Source organism: Anser anser (assembly GCF_964211835.1).
Source record: "Anser anser genome assembly, chromosome: 12".
NCBI classification, from domain to species: Eukaryota; Metazoa; Chordata; class Aves; order Anseriformes; family Anatidae; genus Anser; species Anser anser.
In genome coordinates this window covers 1,769,332-1,796,630 of record NC_139733.1, presented here as the reverse complement: position 1 = coordinate 1,796,630, position 27,299 = coordinate 1,769,332, and the positions used below count along the sequence as shown (strand labels likewise).

General features: G+C 37.2%; 1 protein-coding gene across 30 annotated transcripts in view; it reads right to left on the bottom strand.

The window, feature by feature from the left end:
• The window catches only part of ERC2 (ELKS/RAB6-interacting/CAST family member 2), a 525,223-nt gene that overhangs the window by 483,544 nt on the left and 14,380 nt on the right, over positions 1–27,299 (bottom strand). For all 30 annotated transcript variants that reach the window (XR_014571289.1, XR_014571290.1, XR_014571291.1 and 27 more), the window contains one exon: positions 11,831–12,630. Coding sequence is in view for 23 of the 30 variants with exons in the window: in XM_083795056.1 (XP_083651182.1) it covers positions 11,831–12,487 (657 nt within the window). In the remaining 7 variants the exon portion in view is untranslated. The remainder of the gene's footprint in view (positions 1–11,830; positions 12,631–27,299) is intronic.

The following is a 27,299-nucleotide window of genomic DNA, read 5'->3' as shown; positions in this document are numbered from 1 at the left end:
GTCCACAGCAAACAAAAAGCAACACAAGAGCTAAAAAGTGTCATTGACCTGCCAAAGAAAATGTAATTCAGTTACAAGGTTTGTACACCCCAGTCAGGCAACAACTTCAGTACATATTTAAAACTGATTTCAGTATTTTCTCATAAGGCAAATATGCAAGAAAAAAAATAAATTCAAGTACTATTCTCTGTACACACTGAGGTATGTCTGGGGAAAAAAAAAAAAGACTGCTGTATAATATTCCTTTTTCCTTTCAAAAAACTGCTTAAGTGCAAAAGGCACTCAGTAGCATGGAGGTTTAAATGTAGAACTGGAGCTGCTGCCAGAATTTGAGACCCCATCATTATCTCCGACTCTTGGCCACTCAACACTCTACCTGCTTTACACCAGCACCACTACACGTGACCAGTCAATGAAGTCATCCAGCGGAAAATTAACCCAGCACATTAATGTAGCACATTAGGCTGACATACGAACTCCGACCAAATACTGGGAAAAGCAGCAGGAGAACAAAATGCAAGACTGCTGGTTTGTTCAAAGATCAAGTGGCTTTGTAAATGTCTGTGAGCCTCTCACTAAAATCCAAAGACCTGCAGAAAAATAATGACAGCAAAGATCAGATGATATTAAACCACACATGTATCAAAGCAAGTAAGCTTTTGGGTTTGATTATTAAAAAAAAAAAAGGGGGCAAATACAGGAAGGAGAATTTGAGATAAAATGAAGCATTCTTTAAACAAAACTCCATATGCTGAATTATGCATTCCTAACGGATGACCAAAAGCTAAAGGAAAGCAATGAAATTCCTAGTGATAGGACAAGAGGGAATAGCCTCAAGTTGAGCCAGGAAGGTTTAGGTTGGAAATTAGGAAACATTTCTTCTCAGAAAGAGTAGTCAGGCATTGGAACAGGTTGCGCAGGGAGGTGGTGGTGTCACTGTCCCTGGGGGTGTTCAAGGAAAGGTTGGACCTGGTGCTTAGGGACATGGTTTAGTGGGGGACATTGGTAGGAGGGCGATGGTTGGACTACGTTATCTCAGAGGTCTTTTCCAACCTTAATGATTCTATGATTCCATGAAACCCATAAAGCATGACTGGACTTTCTACAGGCAGGCACTATGTACAGTGATAAATTTCTTAAGATCACAAATTTTAAATTTTCTCAATCCCCAGTGGACTGAGAAAGTGAACCTGAAATAATGCCAACTGGGCAAGGATGCCATTCTCCAACACTGGTGGATACATACAAAAACGTAGAGAATGAATGTGTGTATGTGGCAGCAGGGGGAGGGAGAGGAGAGGGAAGGAAACACACCCATACCGAATGATAATACAAGTCAGGACCAACTTGGTGCAAGGCAAAGATGCTTTATCTAACTACTACCTGTATTTTCTTTTTTTTTAAATTGAGATATGGTACAACATCTGAAATATTAAAAACACCCCACCATGTATCACAATTTGCCATAGAGTTCCAAAGTTAATAAATATGGGATTAAATTGTATACACATGCAAATTTTATTCCCAGATTTATCACAAACGCATAGTTCAAGGAATAGACAATAACGAGTAGATTCTACCTCAGACATCTGGAAACAAATTTAACTGAACACATCTGGGAAACAAAGTTTTTGGAACTGTAATTTTTCAAATACAGTTTTCAGCTGGATCAACTCTTACCACTTTGTTATGAAGCTATTGTGAAATGAAGAGGACTTACTAGTTGAAACAAGTATGGAAAAATACGTTCTTAAAGATCATTTTATTTTACTATAAACTTGCAGAACCTTCCTTCTGATATTCTGTTGCATGCTTAGCCATAGATAGCAGCAGCTCTCTTCACAGTGAAGCACTGCATTACACATGGCCTGAGTTCTGAAAAGGATAACAGCCTATTTAACCTAGAATTTTTAGTACTGGTGGCTTCCATTACTGTTTTATGGTTATACACTCAAGAAAAACTCTTCTCTGAAATATTATATAGAAATATTATTTCTTGGACTTGACCAAACTGGCACTACTTGCTCATTTTGCAGTTCTGAAGTCAGTCATAAATGCAGTGTAGTCAGGTGGAAAAGACTATCATGAGTATTCTCGTCTAACTGTTCAAATTCTCATTTTGACAGCTTTGCCTCTTCAGGGAATGAACTGCCTGAACAGGATAAAGAATGCTTTCTTAAGCAACTTTTGTGCTTTTTTCCCTGTAGTTCCCTCCTCCCCTCCTTAACTCCACTAGGGAATCTGAAGACAGAAGTCTAATAAACTAAACGTACTACATTATTCACACGGTTTAACAGTTATGCAGCTGTCCACACTTCAAGTGTATGAAATGTATATCCACATTTCAAGTAAACCCAGAATATGCAAGCTATATATTAAATACAAACATATTAAATAACATTAATTATTGTTCCCATACAGTAAAGGAATATAGTATTCTCCGTGAGCAGAAAACATTCTGAGTAGCAGCATATGTATAATTCTGTACACACAGTTATAGGTACTCTTACTTAATAAACAAGTAGACTTTTGTCACACACCTATGGACTCCAAATTATGTTCAAGTTTGTATTAAAACTTTTGATTCATGTTTTGGTATGGCACTATTTCATCTCCACCTGCAACTGTGGAAGGTGGAGATGAGATCTCCAACTCCAGTGGAAAGTGTCCCTGCCCACAGCGGGGGGTTGGAATTAGGTGGTCTTTAAGGTCCCTTCCAACCCAACCCATTCTGTGACTCTATGAACTGTATTGAGTAGAAATACAATAGCATGAATTTAGGGCATTTTTTTTCAGTAAGTCATTTGTTCTGCTTTAATGGTAATTATTAACTATCTGAAGTTAATATCACACAAAGGAAAGTCTCAAAAATAACCTCACTAACAGGACTATTCTTTCAGTCTTTTTCCCTACAAATTGAAAAAGATTTGTAGCATCAGTTTACATGATTTAAAACAAAATACATAGAAAATATTTATACTTAGTATTTAATTTTCAAAGCACAACCCATTGCCTCTTTCAATGCCATTTTTCTTTGATAAAGACATTTTGTAATGAGAATTGTATCCTCTACAATTAATACTGTAGTCAGTTTAATGGAAAATTTGGGTCTGTGCAAAAATCAGACGTTATTTCATGGTTTACTGTAGCTCCTCTGAAGCTATATCTTAACGTGTGCTGTTTTCTCTCTAGTTTCTGCTGACCTTTGTTTTTCTTGGACAGAAAAGTGATGTGCTGGAGAACTCTCACACATTCAACTATAGATGGAACTGGAACAGAGATTACCTTACAAGACCTCAGTGCTCTTTGAGTCTCAAACACTGAAACATTTACATTGAATTGCCTTAGGATTTTCCTTTTGGCAAAAACACCATTTATTCCTTTCCCTTTAGGGTTCAAAGAGACCTTCACATGAAATCAACAGCCTTCTTTTCATGTGTTTTGTTAGCTTTGTATATCATCTTCAAACGCCAAGAACAATAACTACATTGTGACAGATGCCTAGGGAAATTCAAAATATAAGTACAATTTCTCCCCCCTACAGGCCAAATATTTCCAAATTACTGAATTCAAAAGAGTTATTTGCTCCCACTAGACACAAAAGTTATCTCCCACAAAATATACAAAGAGCTCCTGAACGTTGGTTTCCTTGCTAACTCAACTGAGATATATTCCAGCAATAAATTCAAGTAGCAGGTTCTATCTTGAAACTGACAGCTTTTTACGACTGACTCTCTGGCACCAGGGAAATACATAGTATTATAGTCAGGTACTGCGTTAGACACCTTAAACAGAGCAAACAGGTAAAAATCAGAATTTGGACCTGTATACTGTTAACACAACTCCAGAACATGCAGATATTTGGATTTTTTTAAATCAGCAACCAACAGATTAAGTCACTGCAATGCTTTTATTCCCCATACTGCCCTCCCACCAATCCAAACAGAGCCACCAGTCTGAAGTGCATCTTCTGAATTCAGAAGCATAACGAAACAGAAAGGTTAGGAAGCGGCATGCAGGTTTATCTTTAAATTATATGCATATACAAAAATAATGATCTGCAGCACAAGCAAAAGGCTCATGCTTTTCCAAGATAACCTAGAGGATGGAGTTCCCTATTGCAGACTAATTGAACGTGGCATCGCCAACTGCCTAGCAGCTGTTGGGGACAATTCCCAGAAAATTGAAAATGAAATCTGAAAATTCAAAGTGAGGAACAGTATCTGAAATAGTAAAGACTAAAAATGCATAACGAAAAAAGAGTGACTCACTTTTTCACTACTTCCCCCTCCTCTTTCTCTCCCCCACTTCAAATGGCAGAAAATTCTGAGGAGAGTCATCCAGAGCATTTTTTTTTTTGATTTAAAGTTTTAAAGTCTGGAAGGAAGCCAGTTTACAGAAGCTAAAAGAAATAAAATTTTAAAAGCACAAAACCACAGGCTCCATCAGAATCAATAGAAAAGAAATTTACCAAGGATAACGTTTGATGTATTATCTATGATCTCTGTAAGCCATTGTATCATTCATGAGATTAAATGTTTGGTTAGCTATTTCAGGAGACTTTATCTTTTATAAACCTTACTTTAAAAATGAATTCCTGTGTTATCAAGTAGTTTATTAGTTATGTGATGTATCCAACACTACTCACAATAATAAAACTCGAACTGGTTTATCGACACGATAGTTACCTCTCTCCCCATCTCCTTTAAGGGATTCTGACAGCTTAAAGTACTCTACTTGAATAGTTGCTCAGGACTCATCCTAATTTAAGGCAGGAGGAGGCAAAATGCAGCAGCTGCCATGCTTGATGTATGCTTTATTAGTATCTACTGAAGAAATGCCTTCAAGCAGTGTTACAAGCCTAGTGCAGGGATAACTGTAGTTTTATCCCAACCTACTTCCTGCTAGATCTATATTTCTTAAAGTGGTCATCCTCTGAGACCCCATCAGAATCCTGGCTTCTGTACAAAGAGTTTTACCCACACAGCAACACACCAAACAACCACTGCTGAGCAGCAGAGCCAGACTCTGGAACATGTCAGGATGGGGGACACAGAATGCAGTTTCCACCTGAATCTGCAAGGGAAATTTAGCAGGATGCAATTACTAAATTCAGCAGCAGATGATCATCACTATTACAGGACACACACACAAAAAAAACAACACACACACAATACACAGAAGCAGCAACAGTTGGTAGTATCTCAGGGATGTAGCACCAAATATAACAACATATAAGAAATGAACATAGGATGTGAGTGTGTTCAAAACTGATGAGAGAACAATTCTGAGTCACATAGCATTATACAGTTCCAAACATCTTTTACTGAAATGCTGTTTCAGCTCCACGGTCAATTTATCTCTCCTTAAAACATGACTAGCCTTGTTTATACTTCTTCATAAGGAACACTCACCAACACTCATCATTTGACACTCATTCTAAAACTTCAGGATGCAATTGGAAAAAGCTTTTTCCATGCTAGCACCTTGGCGCTGGCATAATTGTGAGTGAGTTACATTTTGCATTAAAAAAAAAAAGGCAACAAAAAAGGTGACCTAACTGACTAACACAGGTAGAAATAAAATTCATACTCCTTATACAATGAGGGGAACAGAACAAGATAACACTTGCTTTCCTCAGATCTCTTTATATCTCAAAGACACACAGAAAGGATATAACTTATTACTGTCCCCTTCAAACAACCATTACAGCGTGCTAATTTTCATAAAACTGAAAGTACTGGTTTCTACTATATAACGTATACACGTGCACTATTTTCTAAGCCAGAATAATACCAAAAGGCTTCAGTCAAGACCAAAGCAAGCACTTACACACCCCGAGACAAATTTCCCTTATTCTTTTTATCGCTCAGTTCTTCCTAAGCTTTTTGAGGTATTAAAAAAATAAATAAAAATAAAAAATAAAGACATTTTAATACGGTTTAAAAAAACATTCCCAATTAGTCCTTAGCCTCTTTTAGGTTGCTGCTTCCTCAAAAGTTCCTCAGACATCTACAGTACTATGATAACCCCCTTATCCCCTCCCACCACCAAGCTAATAGCCCTTTCATCATTGTCAGCAGCAGTAGCACAAAAGCCAAGACACACACTTCTGGTGCAGCTGACTCATTCTGCAATGCTCTGCCTGTGTATTCTCATTCCTCATCAGAGCAGCCCTGCTATTTTAGCTCCTCTCCAATTGACAGAAACGTGTTCTGATTTTCAAATTCATAAAAAGAAATACCGATGTACTTCTGTTTCACTCTGCTTTCATCTTCAGATAATAAACTTTTGCTCTATAATTGTTTAATCCATTACACAAACTTAAACACTTTGTCTTGTTTTAAAAAAATGGAAATATTTTGCACTTACCTAAATTGCCATCAGTGTAAATTAATTTAAATGAGGGAAACAGTGAAGATAACATCAAAAATAAAGTAAAAATAAAGTTTAAAAAACTAAACAAACATGCATTCAGTCTTTAACAGAGAGTATTGAAAAAAACAAGCTGAAGAAAGCAGGAAACAACAGTATAGCGAAAAACAGAAAATAGCGTGAATGAACATGCTGAAACTACTGGCTTTAAAGATACCTTGAAGTATACTTCCATTGGTCATAAATACCATAACACAGATTTGAGCTGAAAATATTTAAAGTGGTAACTTTGTCTTGAAGAAAGACATATTTAGTAAGAAGGATCAGGTAATGTTTTCTTTCTGATTTGTATTAAAATAGTTTAACATACGACTCCTCAGGAAGCAGAGTAAAATATGAACTGAGAATTTCCATTTCTGAGGTTACTAGCTTTCTTTCTGGATATAGCCCCATACATCATGAATAATCACAAAAAGATTCAAACTTTGTGGTGCTGCACACATTTATATAGAAACAATGAGACTACCTGAAAGGAATTTTTATCCCAAAAAACTCCTTTAACTACCTTGGCTATCTAGGAACAATGGGGAACAATCTAGGAACAACCCCACCTTTTAAACTAGTAATAAAGTGTACACTTCGATGCACATTAAAGAAAATACCTGGTAACTCAAAATTATGGTTCAATTACCATCACATTCTTGAGCATTTCACTGGGATCAGGATTCAAGGATTCCAATGGGAATAAACAAAATTTCCTCAAAAAATGCTGAAGAACATAGTCTCAGAAGTTTAGTGTGGGAGGAGATAACAGATCTTCAGCTTCCTTTGACTTGCTTTTAGAGGATGCCAGCAAGGTCTAAGCAATGGATTCTCCAGTTTGAAACTAGGTAGGGTTGATCCCAGCCATGGAAACAACTAGGAAGTTAAGAAGGGGTGAGTGGTTGGTTTTTGTTTTATTGTTTTTAATATATATATATATATATATATATATACACACACAATTAGAAAAAAATACAGACTAAATCATAATACAGATAACATTAAAATCTATAGATATATAAATGTGTTTAAATCTACTGACTAGTTCCCAGATAAGTTAGCAAATTAATAACAAATTAAACTGTATTCCTTGCTTCCTGCCTTCTCTTTTACAAGGCAGCTAAATAAGTAAAAGAGCACAGTTTGTATAACATGTATTGCATCAGAAAACAAAGTGAATGGTATATAATTTTCATTAGACTGTATACACCAGTCCAATCAAGGTTTAATTAGGAATACAGTTTACTAATACAACTAATACATGGAAGGGAAACATTTCAGAATATTTCTTAGTATATTTTCTTTTGAGAGCAGCTCTGAGGAGAGGGACTTGGGTGTGTTGGTGGACAAGCAGCTCAACAAGAGCTGGCAATGTGCACCTGCAGCCCATAAAGCCAGCTGTATCCTGGACTGCATCAAAAGTGTAGCTAGCGGGCTGAAGGAGGCGATTCTCCCCCTTTGCTCAATTCTCATGAGACATCATCCGGAGCCCTGCGTTCAGCTCTGGAGTCCCCAGTGTAAGATGGACGTGGACCTGTTAGGGTAAGTCCAGAGGAGGAACACGAGGATGATCAGAGGGCTGGAGCTCCTCTCCTATGAGGACAGGGCGAGGGAGTTCAGATTGTTCAGCCTGGAGAATAGAAGGGTCCAGGTAGACCTCATTGCAGCCCTCCAGTATCTAAAGGGGGCCTTACAGGAAAGCAGGAGAGGGACTCTTTGTCAAGGCATGCAGTAATAAGGACAAGTAATGCTTTAAACCAAGAGGGTGGATTTAGATTAGATAGGAGGAAATTCTTTCACTCAGCGGGCGGTGAGGCACTGGCACAGGCTGCCCAGAGAAGCTGTGGCTGCCCCATCCCTGGAGGTGTTCAAGACCAGGCTGCATGAGGCCCTGGGCAGCCTGATCTAGTGGGTGGCGTCCCTGCCTATAGCAGGGGTTGGAAATAGAGAGTCTTTGAGGTCCCCTCCAACCTAAGCCGTTCTATGATTCTGTGATGATTCCATGGTCTAGTGGAAGGCATCCCTGCCCATGGCAGGGGTTTGGAACTAGGTGGTCTTTAAGGTCCCTTCTAACCCAAACCATTCTATGATTCTAATTCTTTTAGTTTTCTACTTAAATATTTGCCACAAATCAAAGTTAAAATGAAATGTGTTAATAATGTAAGCATGTAAAATAACATTGAGTGGTTAAACTTGCAGTTCTTATTTTATGAACATGCATACTCTTATCTGCTGGTTAAATTATTATATTTTATCAGCTCTATTGTCTTAACTGCAGTATCTGAAAGTTATTCATACTGATACAGATGCCTGAAATTATTGCAAGGAACAATTTTGTATTCAAACCTACAAGCCTCTCAGAGGAACTGTTCACTATCCTTTTTATCCTTGATCTTCATTTTAATCCAAAGAACTCCTGCAGTATCAGGGCAGGAATTAAACTTCAAAGGCAGATCAAAATTTATAATATGTTTTCAAAGAACATATTAAGCAAATTAAAATTATGTGGTTTCCTAGAAGAAAAAAATTTCTGAGGGACAGGTAGCAATTGTAGGAACTAACATTGCAGAAGATTTGTGTCCTTCCAGTTCTTTCCACCTCCTAGCAGTCTGCTCTCCAGAGAAACCTTCGACATTAACTCTTCTGTATAATATATTCAAGTAAGATTTCTACAAATAATAACCTACCTGAAAAAAGTGCAATGTCCAATTGAGACACTTCAAATGGTTGATTCCAAGACGAAGAACCACTTTTAATTGTTTAAAACGTTTAGAGTACTTCCTGCTCTTCTGTATCTAATTGAACCATATAGGGAATAATACCAACCGTGCTCATAGAGAGTACTAATTGTGCTCAGAGAGAACATAATGAATGATAGAGAAGAACAACAAGACAAGACAGTTAACTTGTCTTTGGGTTGTAATATCAAAGACCAGGTGCACATATCTTCAAATGTAAAATTATCTTGAAAAGAAAATCAGAAGTCTCCTAGTCAGCGTCCACAAATCTTTGCATAGATTTTTTGGCAGCTCTTGTCACTTTTAGAAGAAGGCTCTGATTCTAACTAATCTTCTATTGGGAAAAAAAAATGTTTTCAGTTATAAACCTATTTTCCAGGATGTTTTTAGCCCTTCCTTGTTTGACATTATCTGGTAGAGTGACATATTCATTACTCACGTCACTGATGAAAACCTGAAACATGACAGATCCCTGCCTGATCCTACTAGATATTGTCTTTCAAATTTTACCATGAATCACTGATGATTACACTGACTCAGTCTTCCAACAAGATAGGCATCCTTACAATAACAATTTAATCTCACTGACGAACAGAGATGGTGTAAAAAGTTTCCATAACATCAATGTTACTAGTGCTTTTTGGTTACGCATAAAGCCTGTTCTCCTGTCATACAACAAAACCAGACTTGTTTGATGTGATTTTTGACAAATCCATATCAAATGTTGCTCATTTTCTGATATTTTCCCCAATGTTCCTTTTATTTCACAGGACTGAAAGATTCTATTTAGGGAGATGCATGTGAAATTATAGACAAATGAAATAAAATTACCTTCATGCATAACAAGATGGAATCTGAACTGAGTATAGCTACTGATGAGATCCTGCAGCTATAAGTCCATTAAAATATTAATTTAATTGAAATCCATTAGCTGAGTACTCACTAGCAAAAAAAAAAAAAAAAGAAAAAAACAGTAACACCATCCAAAACCAGAAAAAACAGTGTTGGGAAATGTTGGAAGAGACATACAGAATAACAGGACAAACACTATCATCAGCGCATAAACTATTTTTCTCCTGTATTATGAAAAACATGAGCACTTCTGGTCTCCACACCTCAAAAAACTGTATAGTAAGTCTGAAAAAGATCCAGAGAAAAATCAAAGAAATTATATATGAAAGGAATAACATTCTCCTCTGTGAAAATGAATTGTGAGAGCAGTGTGATGATGGGCTGCTATAAAACCACAGGTGGCAAGGAGACGAGCACCAGAGAGGGATCTCTGTTTGAGATCTCTGATCTGAAACTCAATGTTTCTTCTGGGGCTAGGAAAATGCAGTCAGTAAAAGTAGCCAAAATCTAGTGCCACATCCAATGCAAGACAGTGGTTTTTCATGTGAGGCTATAGGATCTGCTCTCATAAGAGGCTGTGGACACTAGAATTTTATGTAGGTCCAAAAGCAGACTGGCTTAATTCAAAAAGTCCCCTGAGAGTTAGGCACACAAACTGTACCTGGATCAAAGAGCACTTGGTGGAGTTCTCATCATACACTTGCTCAAGCCTATGAACTTTTAGACGTTGCTAGCAATGTCACAGTGGGCTAGAAAGACTTTTGGGCTGACCTCAGAAGTTTTATGTTATTTCCTTACATAGTAAGGATTCACATCCACAGTACTGAATTCCTGATCAAGAACCAGTCAGTATGACTGGTGTCAGTCAAGACCAAGCTCATTAGTTCCATGGGCATGCCATGTATCTAAATATCTAGGAATCAGAAAGTTTGGTGAAAAGTAATGATCATCAGAAACTCAGAAGTAAATTAAAAATTTCAGTTATTGCTGTTTGCCAGCCAGTAAAGAAGTTTAGATTGGGAATCTGGAAGTGAGAGAAACACAGGATTGTGTTTTTGTCTGGGGGAAGTTAACAGATGGTCTGAAAAGGAGCAGTTTTAAATAAGATCAGCAGCCAAGAAGTGCGTGGAGACAGCAATATGATAATTTTTTGATCTACTCAATGCCACTATTTTATATAACTTTGTGAAATAAAATAGTCTCATGAAGTGTGACATTATAGCTTTAGTCTTTTTATAGCTTTGGGAAAAGATTGTTGTGTTGCAAATACAAGTGTTCGAAGTACATATTTACAAGACGGTCTTTTTCTAAGACAGGTCTCTGAATTATTGCTGGTAACACCACTGGAACATCATTCTGCAACATGCAGAACTATAGAAGATTCCATTTTGGAATTTAATATCACTTCATCTTTTAACTTAAAAAAGCTAAACAGCTAAATCCCTATACAGTTCATGCAAAATATGCTTCTGGATGTTTGTTTATACTTTTGTATAAATGCTTCATGCATCTCTTCAGAAAAGGTTGCCGAGTATATTTAGACTGTTGCTAAAAAATACACTACAGGAAGTCTCAAAAATAATAAAATAAGCTGGTGATAAACAATCATTGTCTTCAGCTACAATGTGAAAGAATGCTGCATGGAGAAAACTATAACCTGCATTCAGGTTCTTATTAGTGTCCTTTTCTATTAACAGCCCAATGCAGATAAAACAAAATTCTTACTATTGTCAAATGTGTTCCAGTGTAGGATGCAATATTATAAGTAAAATATCTAGTACTTAGCCATGAATCAACAGGAAGAAACTTACAGAATTACTTACCTGATTTTCTTCATGGGAAACTCTCATTTGCTCTTTAAGAACTGACATTCTGGCTGCTTCTTCCTTTCTCAATATTCTTTCTTTCTTTAATTCAGGACTCCAGAAAGTTTTGATGCTGTTCATGGAGGATCCCAGCTTGCTGTCTTTAATGTCTAGTTCTTTTCTGAGAAGATCATTCTCCCTCTGTAGATCCTTAAGCTGAGCCTGCAGGTCTAACATGGTACTATCTCTAACCTGCCTCAGCATAGAAGGAACCTGATGGTGATGATGGTGTGAAGATGTGGTCAGTCCTCCATGCTGATCAGTGTAAGAAAGGACGTCTGTGTGGGACAGTCCAGCTGAAGCAATATTAGGACTGCTCCCCATAGCTGTGACTCGACCACCATACACAGCTCGATTTGTAGCCCTTCCAAGAGTCATCGTGCCCTTTGGGAAAGTAGTAGAAGCTACACCTTCATGGTCACTCAGATACATTGGTCCAGATGTTGCATAGGCTGCATTAAGGGACTGGATGTTCTCCATTGATAATGTCTTACCCGTTCCTCCTCCTCCTCCGCTACTTGTTCGCCTGTGGCCTAGGCGAGGAGATCTTGGCAAACGAGGAGACCTGGAGGGACTTCCTTCTAAGTTGCTGATTGTTCTTGCACTTCCATACATCTTTATTCTACTTTGAGGTACTATTTAGTAAGAAATTAGTAACACTAAAGGTGAATATTAAACTTATAATTCCAGCTAGAAATATTGGCAGTTTCACTGCATTCTTCCAGTAGGCAAAAAGCTATTCCTCCAAAATCAGATACCTAGAAGGGAAAAAAGATATTACAAAATAAGTAAGCTCCCCCCATTTGGCAAATAAGTTTACAACGAGGAAAGTAATGAGCACATATCATTTCTCCTAGAGTGATTACTTTTAAAATTTTTAATACATTCTGTATTTAGGATGACTGGATAAAATGCATTTTAAAACTAGTTCCATTCAGAGAAAAAAAATGCTGATTTCTTTCTTGTTAGAATACCTTGACATTTTGACTTAGTTTAATAAGCTTTATGTTGCAATAAACACCATGGACCCAAAAATGCATATGAGTTGGTAAGTTAATGGACTTAAGTGACTGACCATAGGAATTACATAAAGGAGAGAAACAATAGTTGTTGCTGGCATTAAGAACCACCCAAAACACAGTATTACATTTTCAAAAGATAGTATAAAAATAGGAATTCAGTGACTCTGTGTTTTCTCTACTAACATTAGATGAAAACAAGGAAATAGGCAGGGGTTCTATTTTGTGTTTGGATTAATAAACAGACTTTGGATAAGAAAAAGGAGGAAGAAAGCAACATTCAAATAGCTCAGCTTTACCCAGTAGAACCATTTTATGAATAAAAATTTAAAAAATACAAGCTGATTTGAGTGACTATTTCCTCCTAAACAATACAATGCAATATTACAACACATTATTTGTTAAATGAAGTACTGATTTGCTAACATTTGTTGTTAATCAGCTTCTCAAGTAAAGGTTACACGACAATAATCTAGGTTTTCATTCATAAAAGGAGTTCCATCCCCGCCTCCCCCCATGCATATTACTGAGATAGAACTATCTTCACAACTTATTTAACCAAACAGACCGATGTGGATCAGATGTTCTTACTGTTATAAAATACTATACTACTATTACATATTTACAAAGTTTTGAATAAGTTTATTAGCTTTATATAGCATAAATATCAATATACAAATAAGACTTCAGGATATGGTAGGTCTACTGATTTTTTTAAAACTAATCTGTCTCAAAAAAATCAATGGTATTAATTAAATTGGTGCTCATTAATCAGATCTAGTACCATTTAATTCAGAGGTAATTGGAGGAAGAGCAAAAGATGGATTCCATTAAATCCTGTAATCTTTAACCATTCCCTCACAGCGTCCTCATTATCTATAGATTATTTCCTAAATATCTGAAAAAAAATCCACACCATAAAGTGTTGAGACAGGCAGAAGGAAGTTTTAATTTTTTTTTTTTTAGTAATCTGTAGTGTACTAAATACTCACCAACAATTTCAGCATGAAACATTACAGATACTAACAGTGTCAGCAAACAAGAAACACACTGAGTTCTCCACTGACCCCCCCGTTATCGCACACATACACGTACCACATGGCTTACACGAATTCTAAGAATTGCTTTGTATGCACTACGTTTTCATCACATTTAATAGCCAGCATTTTTTACCTATAATTATGCGTCTGAACCAGCTGAAGTGTTTCACCTTGTTCAATTTGTTTAAACTACTATAATACATCAGTGGCCATTCCTGTGAATTTTCACCTCTTTCCCAAGGTGCATCAAAAGCCATGAAATTCATCAGTGGAAGGCACTGCACTACACTGAAATGTTTTCAACAACGCCACTGTGGGTGCTGGGAAAAATATGAGAGTGGCATTCATTCAATATTAATAATTTGGGAACTCTGAACTCTTTGTACTGCACCCAGGCTGCTCCATTAAAATTTACTCCAATACAAACATTACTAACTTTCACTGGCCACTAAGGATAGCTCACAGACAGAAAGTTGAAAGTCCTGGTTTAGGAATAATCTGTAGGTATTTATCTATTTCATTAGCAATTCATTGCCTATTACAATCTGATTGTACAGACCATCTGTCTTGGAAACAACAAAAAAGGAAAGCATGTAAAAGTGGGCCTTCGCCTGGAAGTACATACACCTGAAGTTAAGGATAAACCTTGAGCATTCCTTTGTGGCTGTGAAGAGTCTCACATACAGGAGAAGCCATCTACCATTGCTTTGTGGAAGACAGAAGAAAGGCATCTACACCATTCTGTACTCCTTATTGCTTATACAGTGAGCCTGGCTTTAGGAAAATTTATGGTGTGTCTCAGTGCATCAGGAATTTGAGATAAGAATAGGCAATATCAGCCTCAGGGCCTCAACAATTGCTGCAGAGATCATTATCTACTCACTGGAAGAAAAGAGAGAGTAAGAGAAAAGATCCACTTTACCCTCCTCTTCCTTCAGGACTGGCTGGAAAAGAACTGGTCTGTTTGAGCCCAGGGTGGACAGGAAAGACACAAATGATTCTATCTTGAAAACTGTATTGCTTTTATATCAGCATTTTAACTTATGGGCAAAATAAATAAATAAATAAAAATAAAGAAATGCTGTAGAGCAATCTTTTTTTCCCCCCAGTATTTCAAGGATGTTAAACTAAAGCAAAACCTTTCCATGCCATAATACGAGGGGTGGAAAAAAAAGACAAATGGAATCAAGTAGAAACTGGAATTTCAGCCTCACAATGGGAAGGACGGGAGAGCTGTATAGACCTACGTATACACTGTACCCACGACTACAGAGACAACCCTTCCTCTTGGGAGAAGCCCAGAAGGTACAGGTCTTGCAGTACACATACCAGAGCACAAAGGAGCTCCCATACAACTCATGAAGACTGCATCTCCCTCAAAATTTCTCTGGAAAGGAAAAGTCACTCAAATTCATTCAGTCTGCTCTGGGATAGACAGCAGACCTACTGAATGTGTTTTCCCATGAATGAAAAGGTTCTTTTGGGTTTTAAAATATGATATAATAGTACTAGAAAAAAGCAGACACCCAATTGCCTGTCTCAACATTTTCTTACTTCAGAAATTGCTTTTTAATGTATACCTGTATGACTTAAGATAGCCATTATTATTGTGACTTTAATATTTCAGAACACAACTGTGAATATAACTACATAAAAGTATTCAGAAAATTAAGCATATGTTCTCATGGAAAAAACCTCTCCCACTACCCCACCCCTTATGCTCTCATCAGCCTTGAAAATCCCAGCAAATAAGAAAGTCTATTTCAGGCTAGAATACTTTGTGGTGGCTGTTCTAAATTCAGCTTATTTTTCACATTTCTCTCTCATCTCATCACCTGCATTCTACAGGCAAAAACAACACGGGTTCAACATTATCCACATCGTTTACAACTCAGACACTGTGTTTTACTTGCCTTTTAACTATCTTTTTTTTAATATAGACTTAAAACACAGAATTCCAATACAATATTAAACAAGTTGTCTCACTTCACTTGCTTCTCCAATGCATTACTTTTAAATTTTGTATAATTACAGTTTCCTCAAAATACTGTCTTCACATAACCCAATAATTTTTCACTGATTTTTTCCACCAGCCCTTCTCCAGACAAGAAGTAATTTCATCAAAAAGCTGTTTAAACAAATCAGTGCCACCAAGTTCAAAGTGACAGTTTTCTGCATTGCATCTGTCAATCTCTGATATCATAATAAATAAAAATAAATGCATAGAGGCATTGTAATTGAGCCTCAGAATGGATTGGGAGCTATTTTACTTATTTCCTAAACTCTGTGAATCACGATGGTTCAGCTGAAAAATGGAAACCAGATCTTGCAGGACGAAAGCTCATGGTATCTGAACAGATTTTTTTCATGAAATGAAATTTCTTCTTCATTCAGTTCAGAAAAGTCACAATATGTTGTTACACTGCATGTCTCTCCTGTAAAATATTAGGCCTAAATAGCACAGCCTTCTCAGATTAGATACTCCAGGCTAAGGCTTTTGAGCTTTGCTGCACATAGCCACAGCACACACAGTTCTCACCAGTTTCTCATGAAAGGCTTCACAAACAGGCAGGTGCCAGACAGCATGCAGTCTAGCTATTCCACAGATTTAACAATTTTATTGAAAAACATTATCAGAGAACACTATGCTGGAAAACACCAAGAAGCATGGAAAGTTTTCAATAACTAGATATGGGACTGGAGATAAAACATGGCAAACTTCTCCTCGTGAGATATTCCCATGATAGAAAACATAATATGATCAAATATTCACACTGCACTCAAGAAATACACTGACTGCTAAATGTAAATCATCTCAACTGTACAGAAATCATTCTTCCTAGTATTAACAGCACCCAAGCGTTTTTAACAAAGGATAAAGAGGGGTGTGTTTTTGTTTTTGTTTTTTTTGCTGTTATCGGATTTGGTTTTGGTTGTTGGCTTTTTATGTGTGTTTTCTTGCTTAGACAGGGGTATGCTATTCATCTCATAAGGTCAGTGTTCCTGTTTCCTTATCATGAGCCAATAAGCAGTATTTGAACATGGAGACACCTTCTGACTTTGCATCAATGTTATCTCCCATGAGGGCTGTTTACACCATCCTCAAGGGCAGGCAACGCAGGAGCAGAACAGATCACCAAAAGGCAGATCATGTAGACTAAAATATCCTGACAATTATGCTTAGAAAGCTCAGACCCAATTTAGAGTTTCTGTCTCCCCTCTGGCCAGAGGCACCTGGTCAGCAGTAAGTTTGGATATTAGCCAAATACTTAATAGCTCTGTAGGACTACTCCCCAACACTCACATTCAGCCAAGAGCTCAAACATTTGTAATACTGATGAAAGCTTTAAGAGAGCCCTTCCCTTACAGCTATCCTCCCCAGATAATATACAGAGACAGCTAAGTGCAGAAGTTATCAGATATTTAATATACTCTGTGGCTTCCAAACTGTCTAAAACTGTTCAGTACTATAAAGCTCCCAAAATATAAAGTGAAAGCAACAAAATAGAAAAACTAAGAGATGATGCAGAAGATATATTCTCCACTAGAACTCATCTTCCCTACCTTACACTCAGAAACACCCCTAAGGAAGAAGATTCTCAGAAAAAATTCGGCTCCATAAATCAAAAGTCCTGGCAAAGAGCATGTGTGTGTGTATGCATATATATAAGAAATAATTATGTACATACTCTTAACAGAAAAACAGCACTGTACACAAAAGCCAGGATATGCAGGTGTATTTAAAGTAGTGATTGAGAGCCAGAGATATTTCTGGCACATCTTTTTCATTTACCTTGGTATTTAATTGTTTTAAAAAAAAGAATACTTTCTTTACATTTTTTTTGTCATCTGTGCTGCTTAAAAAAAAAAAACAAACATCAACATGATGCAAACTATGTATGGAGAACCAAAAGCTCCTATACAGTATGCTTCCTTTATTCAATCTGAGCAGCACAGCATGTTTTCTTTTAATAAAGTAACAAAAAGATAATGAACAAAATGTTGGTTCATATGGGAATTACTACAAGCCCTACATTGTTTTTATTAAAAAGGGCAATGTTTTTTTTTCTTTTTTGCTATTTTACCATTACCAAGCAAATCAAATGGCTTGTTTTTCCCCCCATTTTTTAACCACGAGAAAAAATCCCAACCAATTCTTCCTATTAGTCTACTATTCTGAGAACATTGAAAAACAAAAGATACATGACGTTAAAAGCAGTATCGTCTTTATTTAGGTTCCTTTGAGTGCCCCGAGTCTGAATTTCTAAAGTAAATGCAAATTTTACTATAGTCTCCTGCAGTTGTTTTATATTTAATTGTCAATAAGCATTAATTTCACTACTTTTTTTTTTGTAGGTAATTACACAACTAGTGCCTATGTAGTTGTGTACAAAGTTAGTTACAAAGTCTGTTTTGATCTTGCAAGTTGGTGATGTCCCTCAACTCCCACTGATGCTAAATGAAAGACTCGGCATTTATCACATCACAGCAATAGCTCATCACACCTACCTGGCTTTTGTTTCTATTTCACACAAAAGAAATAGTGCACGAAGAAAGAAATGGCTGCCAAATACACAAATACATGGAAAGACTGTCATGCAATCTAATGTTGTCAGGTGCAGCAACAGCAATTAACACTCATCATGCAATCAGAAAGTGGAAACTGCAGCAATTGAAATATTTGCTCAAAATGCAGTATTAAAAATCTTGAGGAGCAAGCAGTTCTGACTGAATTAGCAGGATTGTCAATTATATTACTCTTGAGTATACTTAAGTGAAGAGTCAACAATACCTTTTCAATTCCCTTTTATAGGAGTTTCACAATTTTAAAGTAAGGCTGGTGTTCATTAGAGGTACAACACTTTGCAATGCATCAGCTTCTCTCTATTACAATGTTAGAGACATTGCAACTGTTTTCAATCAAATTGAAAGCTAAATATTAATTAGAAATGGGCTTTAAATATAAGTAATATTTAAACTTCAACTCACACCTGCATTACTTTGTAACTTTAGATTAGGCCACCTCCTTGCTGGAACACTAATTCCTAACACTTTCTCTCTAACGCTTCCACTCAAAGAAATCTTTCCTGCGCTCCTGCATGTGCCAAAAACGCCTCCCTAGAGTTTCTAAAATGCTTAAGAGAAGATAGTATTTTAAGACTTTTTTTAATTGTGTCAAATACTAAAGACCTGAAGATAGGTCACAGTATTAAAAAAAAAAAAAAGGCTTCTTCAGTCAAGTAATGTCAGAATGATCAGGGCTAATTTTCACTGGTTTGCCAGATAACACACTGTATCTTTATAAAAGCTAAAGGGCTACACATATCCGCCAGTTCTTGGTGATGGAAGCCCCTAGAGTCTGCACAGCAAGTTATCTCCCAGCTAAGAGCTGGGAGCTATCACTATCCAAGTTTATTCTAATTCAATTGTCAATCAAAAGAAGCAAGAATGTTTGGCCTCATCCTTTGTTTAACATATTAAGCACTGAAATTAACAAAGCATTGTTAAAAGTAAAGTTTTGAATATAAAAGGCAAAAATGCTTGATTTAGTTTATCAAAGCACAGTCCTGACTTCAGTGTCAATGATTTGTTACCTGTCTGCTCTCTCTTCAGCTTCTACTGTTAAGCTCCTATTTTTGTTGGAAAAAAAAAATCACAATTATTAAAAGAAAAACGTATGTTCCAGACCACTGGAAGCATCTTTACAGTTTGACTCTTCTCAGCTTTCCTGCACCATAATGACATTCTCGGGATATACAGATACTCCTAAAGGTTAGGCAAGCATTTGTCTTTCAGAGAAAGAGTTCTTAACATTTTAGTGTGCAGGTGTCTTCTGTGCTAGATTCTGTATCCTCGCTTATATTCACTGTGCCTTCCAAAGGCTCCTGCAAGCGTTTGTCACTTGCCTCTTACTCTACCTCACCTCTACTCTTACTTCTTTCTCCCTAACAAATCTCATTTATCAACGCAAGACTGCATTTATGAACTCAGGTCTTTTATGTGGGATTATTTTAAGGCACCTGGTTATCCAGACAAACAGTATTTTTAGTTTAGTGTCTACTAATTAACATAAAAGTTAGGTGTCTTAAAAAAAAATAACTAAAATGGTCTCTTCTGGGGAAGAAAAAAAAACACATAAAAGCAGATATCATTTTTCAGAGTACCTTAAAAATCAGGCCTACTGACCAGCACAATTTTGCTTTATTTTTGCCAAAGTCTACCCAGCTTGAGTGACTATTTAACAGTTTACAGAAATATTATCTTTGTTACAGATTTAATTATCTATTACAATTGAGAAGTTAGAGCTTAAAAATAAGAACAATCTGAGACAGCATGAAAGTTTTATAACAAAAACTAGAAGACCAGTCTTGTTCTATTATTTCTAAATAGAGAATGACAAGAAATCCACCTTTTTTTTCCCTTCCTTTTAACCAATACATTAGCAGTTATACTTATTAAGGACAAAAGACTGATTTTTAAAGCTTCTTTAGCAGAGCACCTGTAACTTCAAGGACATGAGAAATGCAGATAAAGTTGTGTTTTTTTTAAAGCAATACAACATTTTTCATTATTAACATAGGCAAAGAATCAATTTAAGACTTATTTCAGCTCAAATTTCCATTTTTATAATTATGTTTAAAAAAAGTAAAGAAAATAGTAGGGTAAGGGAAAAAAGTTTTAAGTCAGAAATAATGTATTTATATTATGACTTGAACAGCCAAGCTTTTTCTCAACTGAAGTCTCATTTGCCTTAGAGCATCCAAAGTGCTGCAAGTAGGTCAATTCACATTGCAACTTCATATTGCTAACTTATTATCTAGTCCGCATTTCTGCTTTGTTTGTGAGCAAGCAAATTTGAAATGTTTGGGATATTTTTTGCTTTGTCAAGGGTTCTATCAAATGTGATGGAGGTAAGGGTATCATTTAAAAGTCAACTCTTCAAATTGTAGGCATGCTAATGACACCAAGTTGTGATTCTGACAGAAGTCTTTAATTTTTTTTGTATAGTCTTGTGCATTCATTTTTCTCATTCACATACTCTGGACTACTGGAGCCCACCAGGAGCATAAACAACACCTACTTATGAAGACAAGCATTATTGCAGATGTGTGCAACATTAGCTTATGTCATCATGCAAGAAAGGAAGATAGGCTAAGGATCATTACAAAGGTTTTGGAAGGAAGAACCAGTGTGGAGAGCTGCTGTGATGCTCTAGACCTTGCTCCAAGAGCTTGCAGAATTAAGGTGATAAAAAGTCTGTGTTTGATCTTCAAAAGTGGTACAAATAACAGTTTCATTAAAGTTACACTTTTTAAAAAATGTCTTAACATTTTTAATAAATGTGTTTATGTTGAAGATATTGCTTCAAGCCAAAAGCTTTTGTAAACGCTAAGACATAAAGCATCACCTATTATCTATCTTTCCCTTTGCTATACATGAGGGCAGACGAGGTTATAAGCAATTAACAACAAAAGACACAGAATGAACCACTAGAACAATGTCATGATATTAAATATTTCCTTACAAATTCCTTACAAAAGCAACAGGAAGAGTCACTTGGGATGGATCAGGAATATTAACAATGTCAAAATACACATTTAAGAAAAAGTAAAGTAACTAAGGCAACAATGGTAGAATACCCCAAAAACTTGTTAAGCATGGTCATGCAACAGCCAACATCTATACGTCAACACTCATACCAATACTCTTTGAAACGTAAGGCCATTTATCTTTTAACATATGCATATATTAAACACATTAAAGTCAGCAATTAATTTGTTTTAGGAATAAAACCTAAGAACTAAAAATAATTTACAGGGAAATTGACTGAATTTATAATTAGACTTGCAGGTTTGTCTACTTTCATATTAGATATGTTTATTCATATTCTGTCATTTACGGTAATATAATAATTTTCGTTTTAAGATGTATTTCAAACTCATGTCTTAGAAATAAGAGGTACTTCTACGCAATGGATTCTTTTCTATTGAATTCACTAAGGCTACCCACCTGAATGTTATTAAACACAGGCTTACATGTTTACAGGATAAAGCTACATTTTTCTTTTTTTGCTACAAAATTTCCTTTTTAAGAAGAAAAACAAACAGCCATAGGATCAGCTAACAAGGCTACCTGCATAACTTCCTACATTTTCAACAAAATTGGATTAGATAAAACTCAATTCTTAAATATTGGGAGATACATAAGCTTTAGCACACAATGCTAATTATGCACTCAGCATTTTACATTTATTGGATTCAAAAGTAGCAACATATATACGTAATTCAAGTATAAATTAAAAAGCATACATTTGCACATTCAGCTTGCTTTGAAGCTAACAGAATTCAAAAACATGCTGAACTTGTCACCTCTGTTCTCCTCGCTAGGATATAAGGGTTCACACATTTGAGAAACGTGCCAAAAAAAAAAAAAAACAAAACACACTGGCTGTGCCTCAGCCACATCAGATCAAAGTCCTCCAAGGAGTGCAGGCTCTGCAGGTGATAGAGGTGATTTAGTAGGTTACCCCTCATTCAGCATAAAATCAGCACCCTGGAACTGTTAGAAGGCATTCCACTTCTGCAGCTTTCTTTATTTTTTCCCAGAAAATGCCAACAGGAGTTCACCAACCACTTCTGGTTATCAACAACTTCAGAGCATGACGCTATCTTCCACATTTGCACTGGCACTGAACCCATCTCAGTTGAGCATAACCATGCCAATTGACAAGTGCAAGTTAGAAGTCATTCAAGGCTTTTGATGTGAACATTTGACATTCATAACAGATGCTATCGTAACTGTTTTTCTTAAGGAAAAACAAATTGTCTAAGAAGATTTTAAATGAGGCCTGTGAAAAAGATATATAAATGAAAGCCAAGGTACACTGTGACTGCAAATACTTAGCCACCAAAAATCAGCATGCTTTACAAAGCAGAGCCTTTCTTCCAGAGAAGCGTCTGACAGTAACAGTTTCTTGCACTATTACTTGGCACTGGTCAACAAAAGGACATGGTAAAGCAAATTGTTCTCATTTGCCCGCTAATCTGAGTTGTTCAAAGACAGAAGAGCTCTATTTCAACAGCAATATATTTTGAGGAAAAGAATGCATTACAAAAAAAAAAAAAAAGGAAAAACGTTTAAGGAAAAGTTCACATTGCTATAGAAATAATACAAACTATAACATTTTATAAACAAATGAAGGATTCAGCCAGCGCACATACAGATGTAATGAAATATTCTTCTTAGCAGCTTACCTGTAAATTAATTTTACTGACCATGAGAAGTGCTCAGTTAATGATACTGAAAACTGAAGCAGCAGCACAATCTCCAACAGGATTCAACCCCTATTTAACAAGCAGGAATCTGTTTCTGGAAATTAGAGTACTATAGTCTCCAAGTTCATTTAATTTGCTATTTTTGTGATGAGACAAGCCAAACAGATGCCAAACAGTGTAGCTGTGAGTCCAGACACAATAAACCTCCATTAGAAATTGGAATGAAATCACCAGAGTGTTCTCTTAGCCTCTCAAAGTTGGTAGAATAGTATGGCCAATAAGGCAGCTTTCACTCCAAGCAGCCTGAACTATTTACTTGGTAGGAGGTTATCCCACATTTTACCAATCATCTGTGCAATTTGTGATCTGTTGGACTAAATTTAGGAACAGCAGAAACTGTTGTTCTTATACTTCTTTCACATTCTTAGAAATAAATTGCACGTTACACCCAGCTAGGCAGTCATTAGTCCAAGTTTGCATACATTGCTTTCTCCAGTGACTTCCTCCCTCAAGTCCATGGTTATCCCAGTAACTACAGCATATCATTTTCATGTGTACCTGCATCCTTTATCTTTCTCTGAAGTTTCCACTCCCAGCATTTCTCAAACAATTTGTGATTCTTTTAAGTGATTTAATTCTAGAAGTTTCTCATACTTTTCCCTACCAAAGTCATTTATTTCCCATTTATGTAGAATTTAGCTGCTAGATGCTACTTCTGCACTGGGACTTTATAAGGATAGGATAATGCATGCTAACACATGACATGCAAGGAGAAGCTTAAAAAAATGTTTATTTAAAGTGAGATTTTATTTGAAATCCTTTGCTCTTTAAAGAAGCCACATGTTAACTTGTCTGAAGCTTTATTTCCACTAAAGGCCAGTCTGTAAAAATGAGTTTCTAAGCTAATTTCATGATAATCTAGAAAGCTGATGTCCCTTTTTAAAAATCTGATCCTAAAACTTCTCAGAAAAACGTAAGCCTTGCTGAACAACCAAATTATCAAAGTTTCCCTCACATCCAAACACAACTTGACATTCTGAAGTGTGCCTCAAATTCTTAGATGCATTGCAGCCGCAATTCTCAAAAAAGAAATCCTGACACCACAGATCTCTCATCATTCCTATTGTAAATTAAAGAGATCATATTCAGCTTTCTGAACATGTAAACTGTCCACCTCAAAGCCTACACTTATAATATCATGAAGGAATTCCAGGTTCCTGTGGACAAAAATGGTATGGCAGTAACGGAACATTATCCAGAGAAGTGCTAAGACACCTTTGCTACGGTTCTCTTCTTGGCCAGAGCTCAGCACCCAACAGACTGGAAGGGGAGGAGGTTGGTCTTCCTGATGGTTACAGCTACTCCCAAACAAAAGGTGGCTATTTAAGACATTCCAAATCAGAACATTTTAAAACTGCTATCACTAAACAAATCACAACAATTCCCTGAGATTAACAGCTAAGAAAGCAACATCAAAACTTAAATACTATACTACCAGCATTAATTCATGAAAGACATTTACATTTTCCTTTAAAAATGAGCACTGGATATCTATGCTTATAAGCTTTCTCGGCCCACACAAATAATCCACAACCATACACCAAGAAAATAACAAAAATGACTTTTTTTTGGCGGAGGGGAAGATATATCACATCTTGCACATGAGAAGTGACAAACCGTCCTAAATCTCTATTTCAAAATGATTTTTTTTAATATAAAAATCATTACACACACACACAAAAAAAAAACAATTAAAAATCAAATGTTCTGGAAAAAGATTTAATTGATGCTTCTGCTGGCCTGCATTTGCATTTTTTCTCAGTTTCACACAGAAGAAAAAGCACAATCCAGTTCATTTAGAGAATTCCTTATGTTTACAGCTTATTTTTCCATTTCTCAGCTTTCCCTTGATCAACTATGATCCCTAAAAAAGGAAGATATAACCTCATTTTGTTTTAAAGTAATTCTTGCCGTTTTTCCTGGACTTCATAGGAAATAAGCTAGTATAGCTGTTGCAAAATAAGTTGAGAAAGCTTCATCATTGCTAAGACTACTCAAAATACACAACTTATATTGCAAAAATATTTTAAAGCAATCACAAACCTGAAGAAAATACATCACAAATAAGCGGTCACATTACAAAATGTATTTCAGTACCATAGTAGTATTCCCAATGTGAATCTGAATAAGCATCTCCATATTATACCCCTGGCATCTTTCAAACTAAATTGAACTGAAAAGATAACAAATGCATCATACTGGATAAAAACATAGTAAACACCATAAGAGATACAGGTGGGAGAGCATATGTTGTCTTTGGAAGTCATACACTGGCTGGTTGCCTCACCCTCTCTGAGGGTGAAACAATCTTCTATGAAACAACCTTCTATGACCAAGTGACGCGCTTGGTGGATGAGGGAAAGGCTGTGGATGTGGTCTACCTTGACCTCAGTAAGGCTTTTGACACCGTTCCCCACAACATTCTCCTCAAGAAACTGGCTGCTCGGGGCTTGGACTGGTGTACGCTTCGCTGGGTTAGAAACTGGCTGGGTGGCCGGGCCCAGAGAGTTGTGGTGAATGGAGTCAAATCTGGTTGGAGGCCGGTCACTAGTGGTGTCCCCCAGGGCTCGGTACTGGGGCCGGTCCTCTTTAATATCTTTATTGATGATCTGGATGAGGGCGTCCAGTGCACCCTCAGTAAGTTTGCAGATGACACCAAGCTAAGTGCGTGTGCCGATCTGCTCGAGGGCAGGAAGGCTCTGCAGGAGGATCTGGATAGGCTGGAGCGATGGGCTGAGGTCAACTGCATGAAGTTCAACAAGGCCAAGTGCCGGGTCCTGCACCTGGGGCGCAACAACCCCAAGCAGAGCTACAGGCTGGGAGATGAGTGGCTGGAAAGCTGCCTGGCCGAGAAGGACCTGGGAGTATTGGTTGATAGTCGGCTGAATATGAGCCAGCAGTGTGCCCAGGTGGCCAAGAAGGCCAACGGCATCCTGGCTTGCATAAGAAGCAGTGTGGCCAGCAGGTCTAGGGAAGTGATTGTGCCCCTGTACTCGGCTCTGGTGAGGCCGCACCTCGAGTACTGTGTTCAGTTTTGGGCCCCTCGCTACAGGAAGGACATGGACGTGCTCGAGAGAGTCCAGAGAAGGGCGACCAAGCTGGTGAGGGGTCTGGAGAACAAGTCTTACGAGGAGCGGCTGGGGGAGCTGGGCTTGTTCAGCCTGGAGAAGAGGAGGCTCAGAGGCGACCTTATCGCTCTCTACAGGTACCTTAAAGGAGGCTGTAGAGAGGTGGGGGTTGGTCTGTTCTCCTACGTGCCTGGTGACAGGACGAGGGGGAATGGGCGAAAGTTGCGACAGGGGAGTTTTAGGTTGGATGTTAGGAAGTACTTCTTTACCGAAAGGGTTATTAAGCATTGGAACGGGCTGCCCAGGGACGTGGTGGAGTCACCATCCCTGGAGGTCTTTAAAAGACGTTTAGATGTAGAGCTTAGCGATATGGTTTAGTGGAGTACTTAGTGTTAGGTCGGAGGTTGGACTCGATGATCTTGAGGTCTCTTCCAACCTAGAAATCTGTGATACTGTGAATCCACTCCTTAATGCTAGTCATCCCTCAAAGGTCTATAAGGACCATCTTCCTAAAGCAAGAAAATCACTCCGAGCAATCTCTTACAAAAGCACACATGCCAAATAGCTCATTCTCTAAAAATCAGGTATATTCCACATTCTAAAATGGCTGAATGAGTTCACTTGAACTCAGTTTGCTACTAAAATTATTGGCTGTTCCCTTCCATTCCCACCTTTCTATAGCCCTCAGAACATGCAAAAGATGGGGGGACTATGGGCATGAGTAAATATACCTCATGCTGTTGTTCATCGGGATTTGACCCAGCATTTGTCTGTTAGTAGAGCTGAAGAAGAGCCCATAGATCAGAGAAGTGGTGAGATGGGTCTCCTCCAAATGGAGCTGAGACAGTATGTTAACTTAACAGTGAGTTCAAACACTACCCAGCAGAAGGTAAAAGAAGATCTATGCTCGTGAAGACCAAAGGGAGGGGCAATTTCTAAGGCAAGGAACTCAGTTTTCCTCAGTA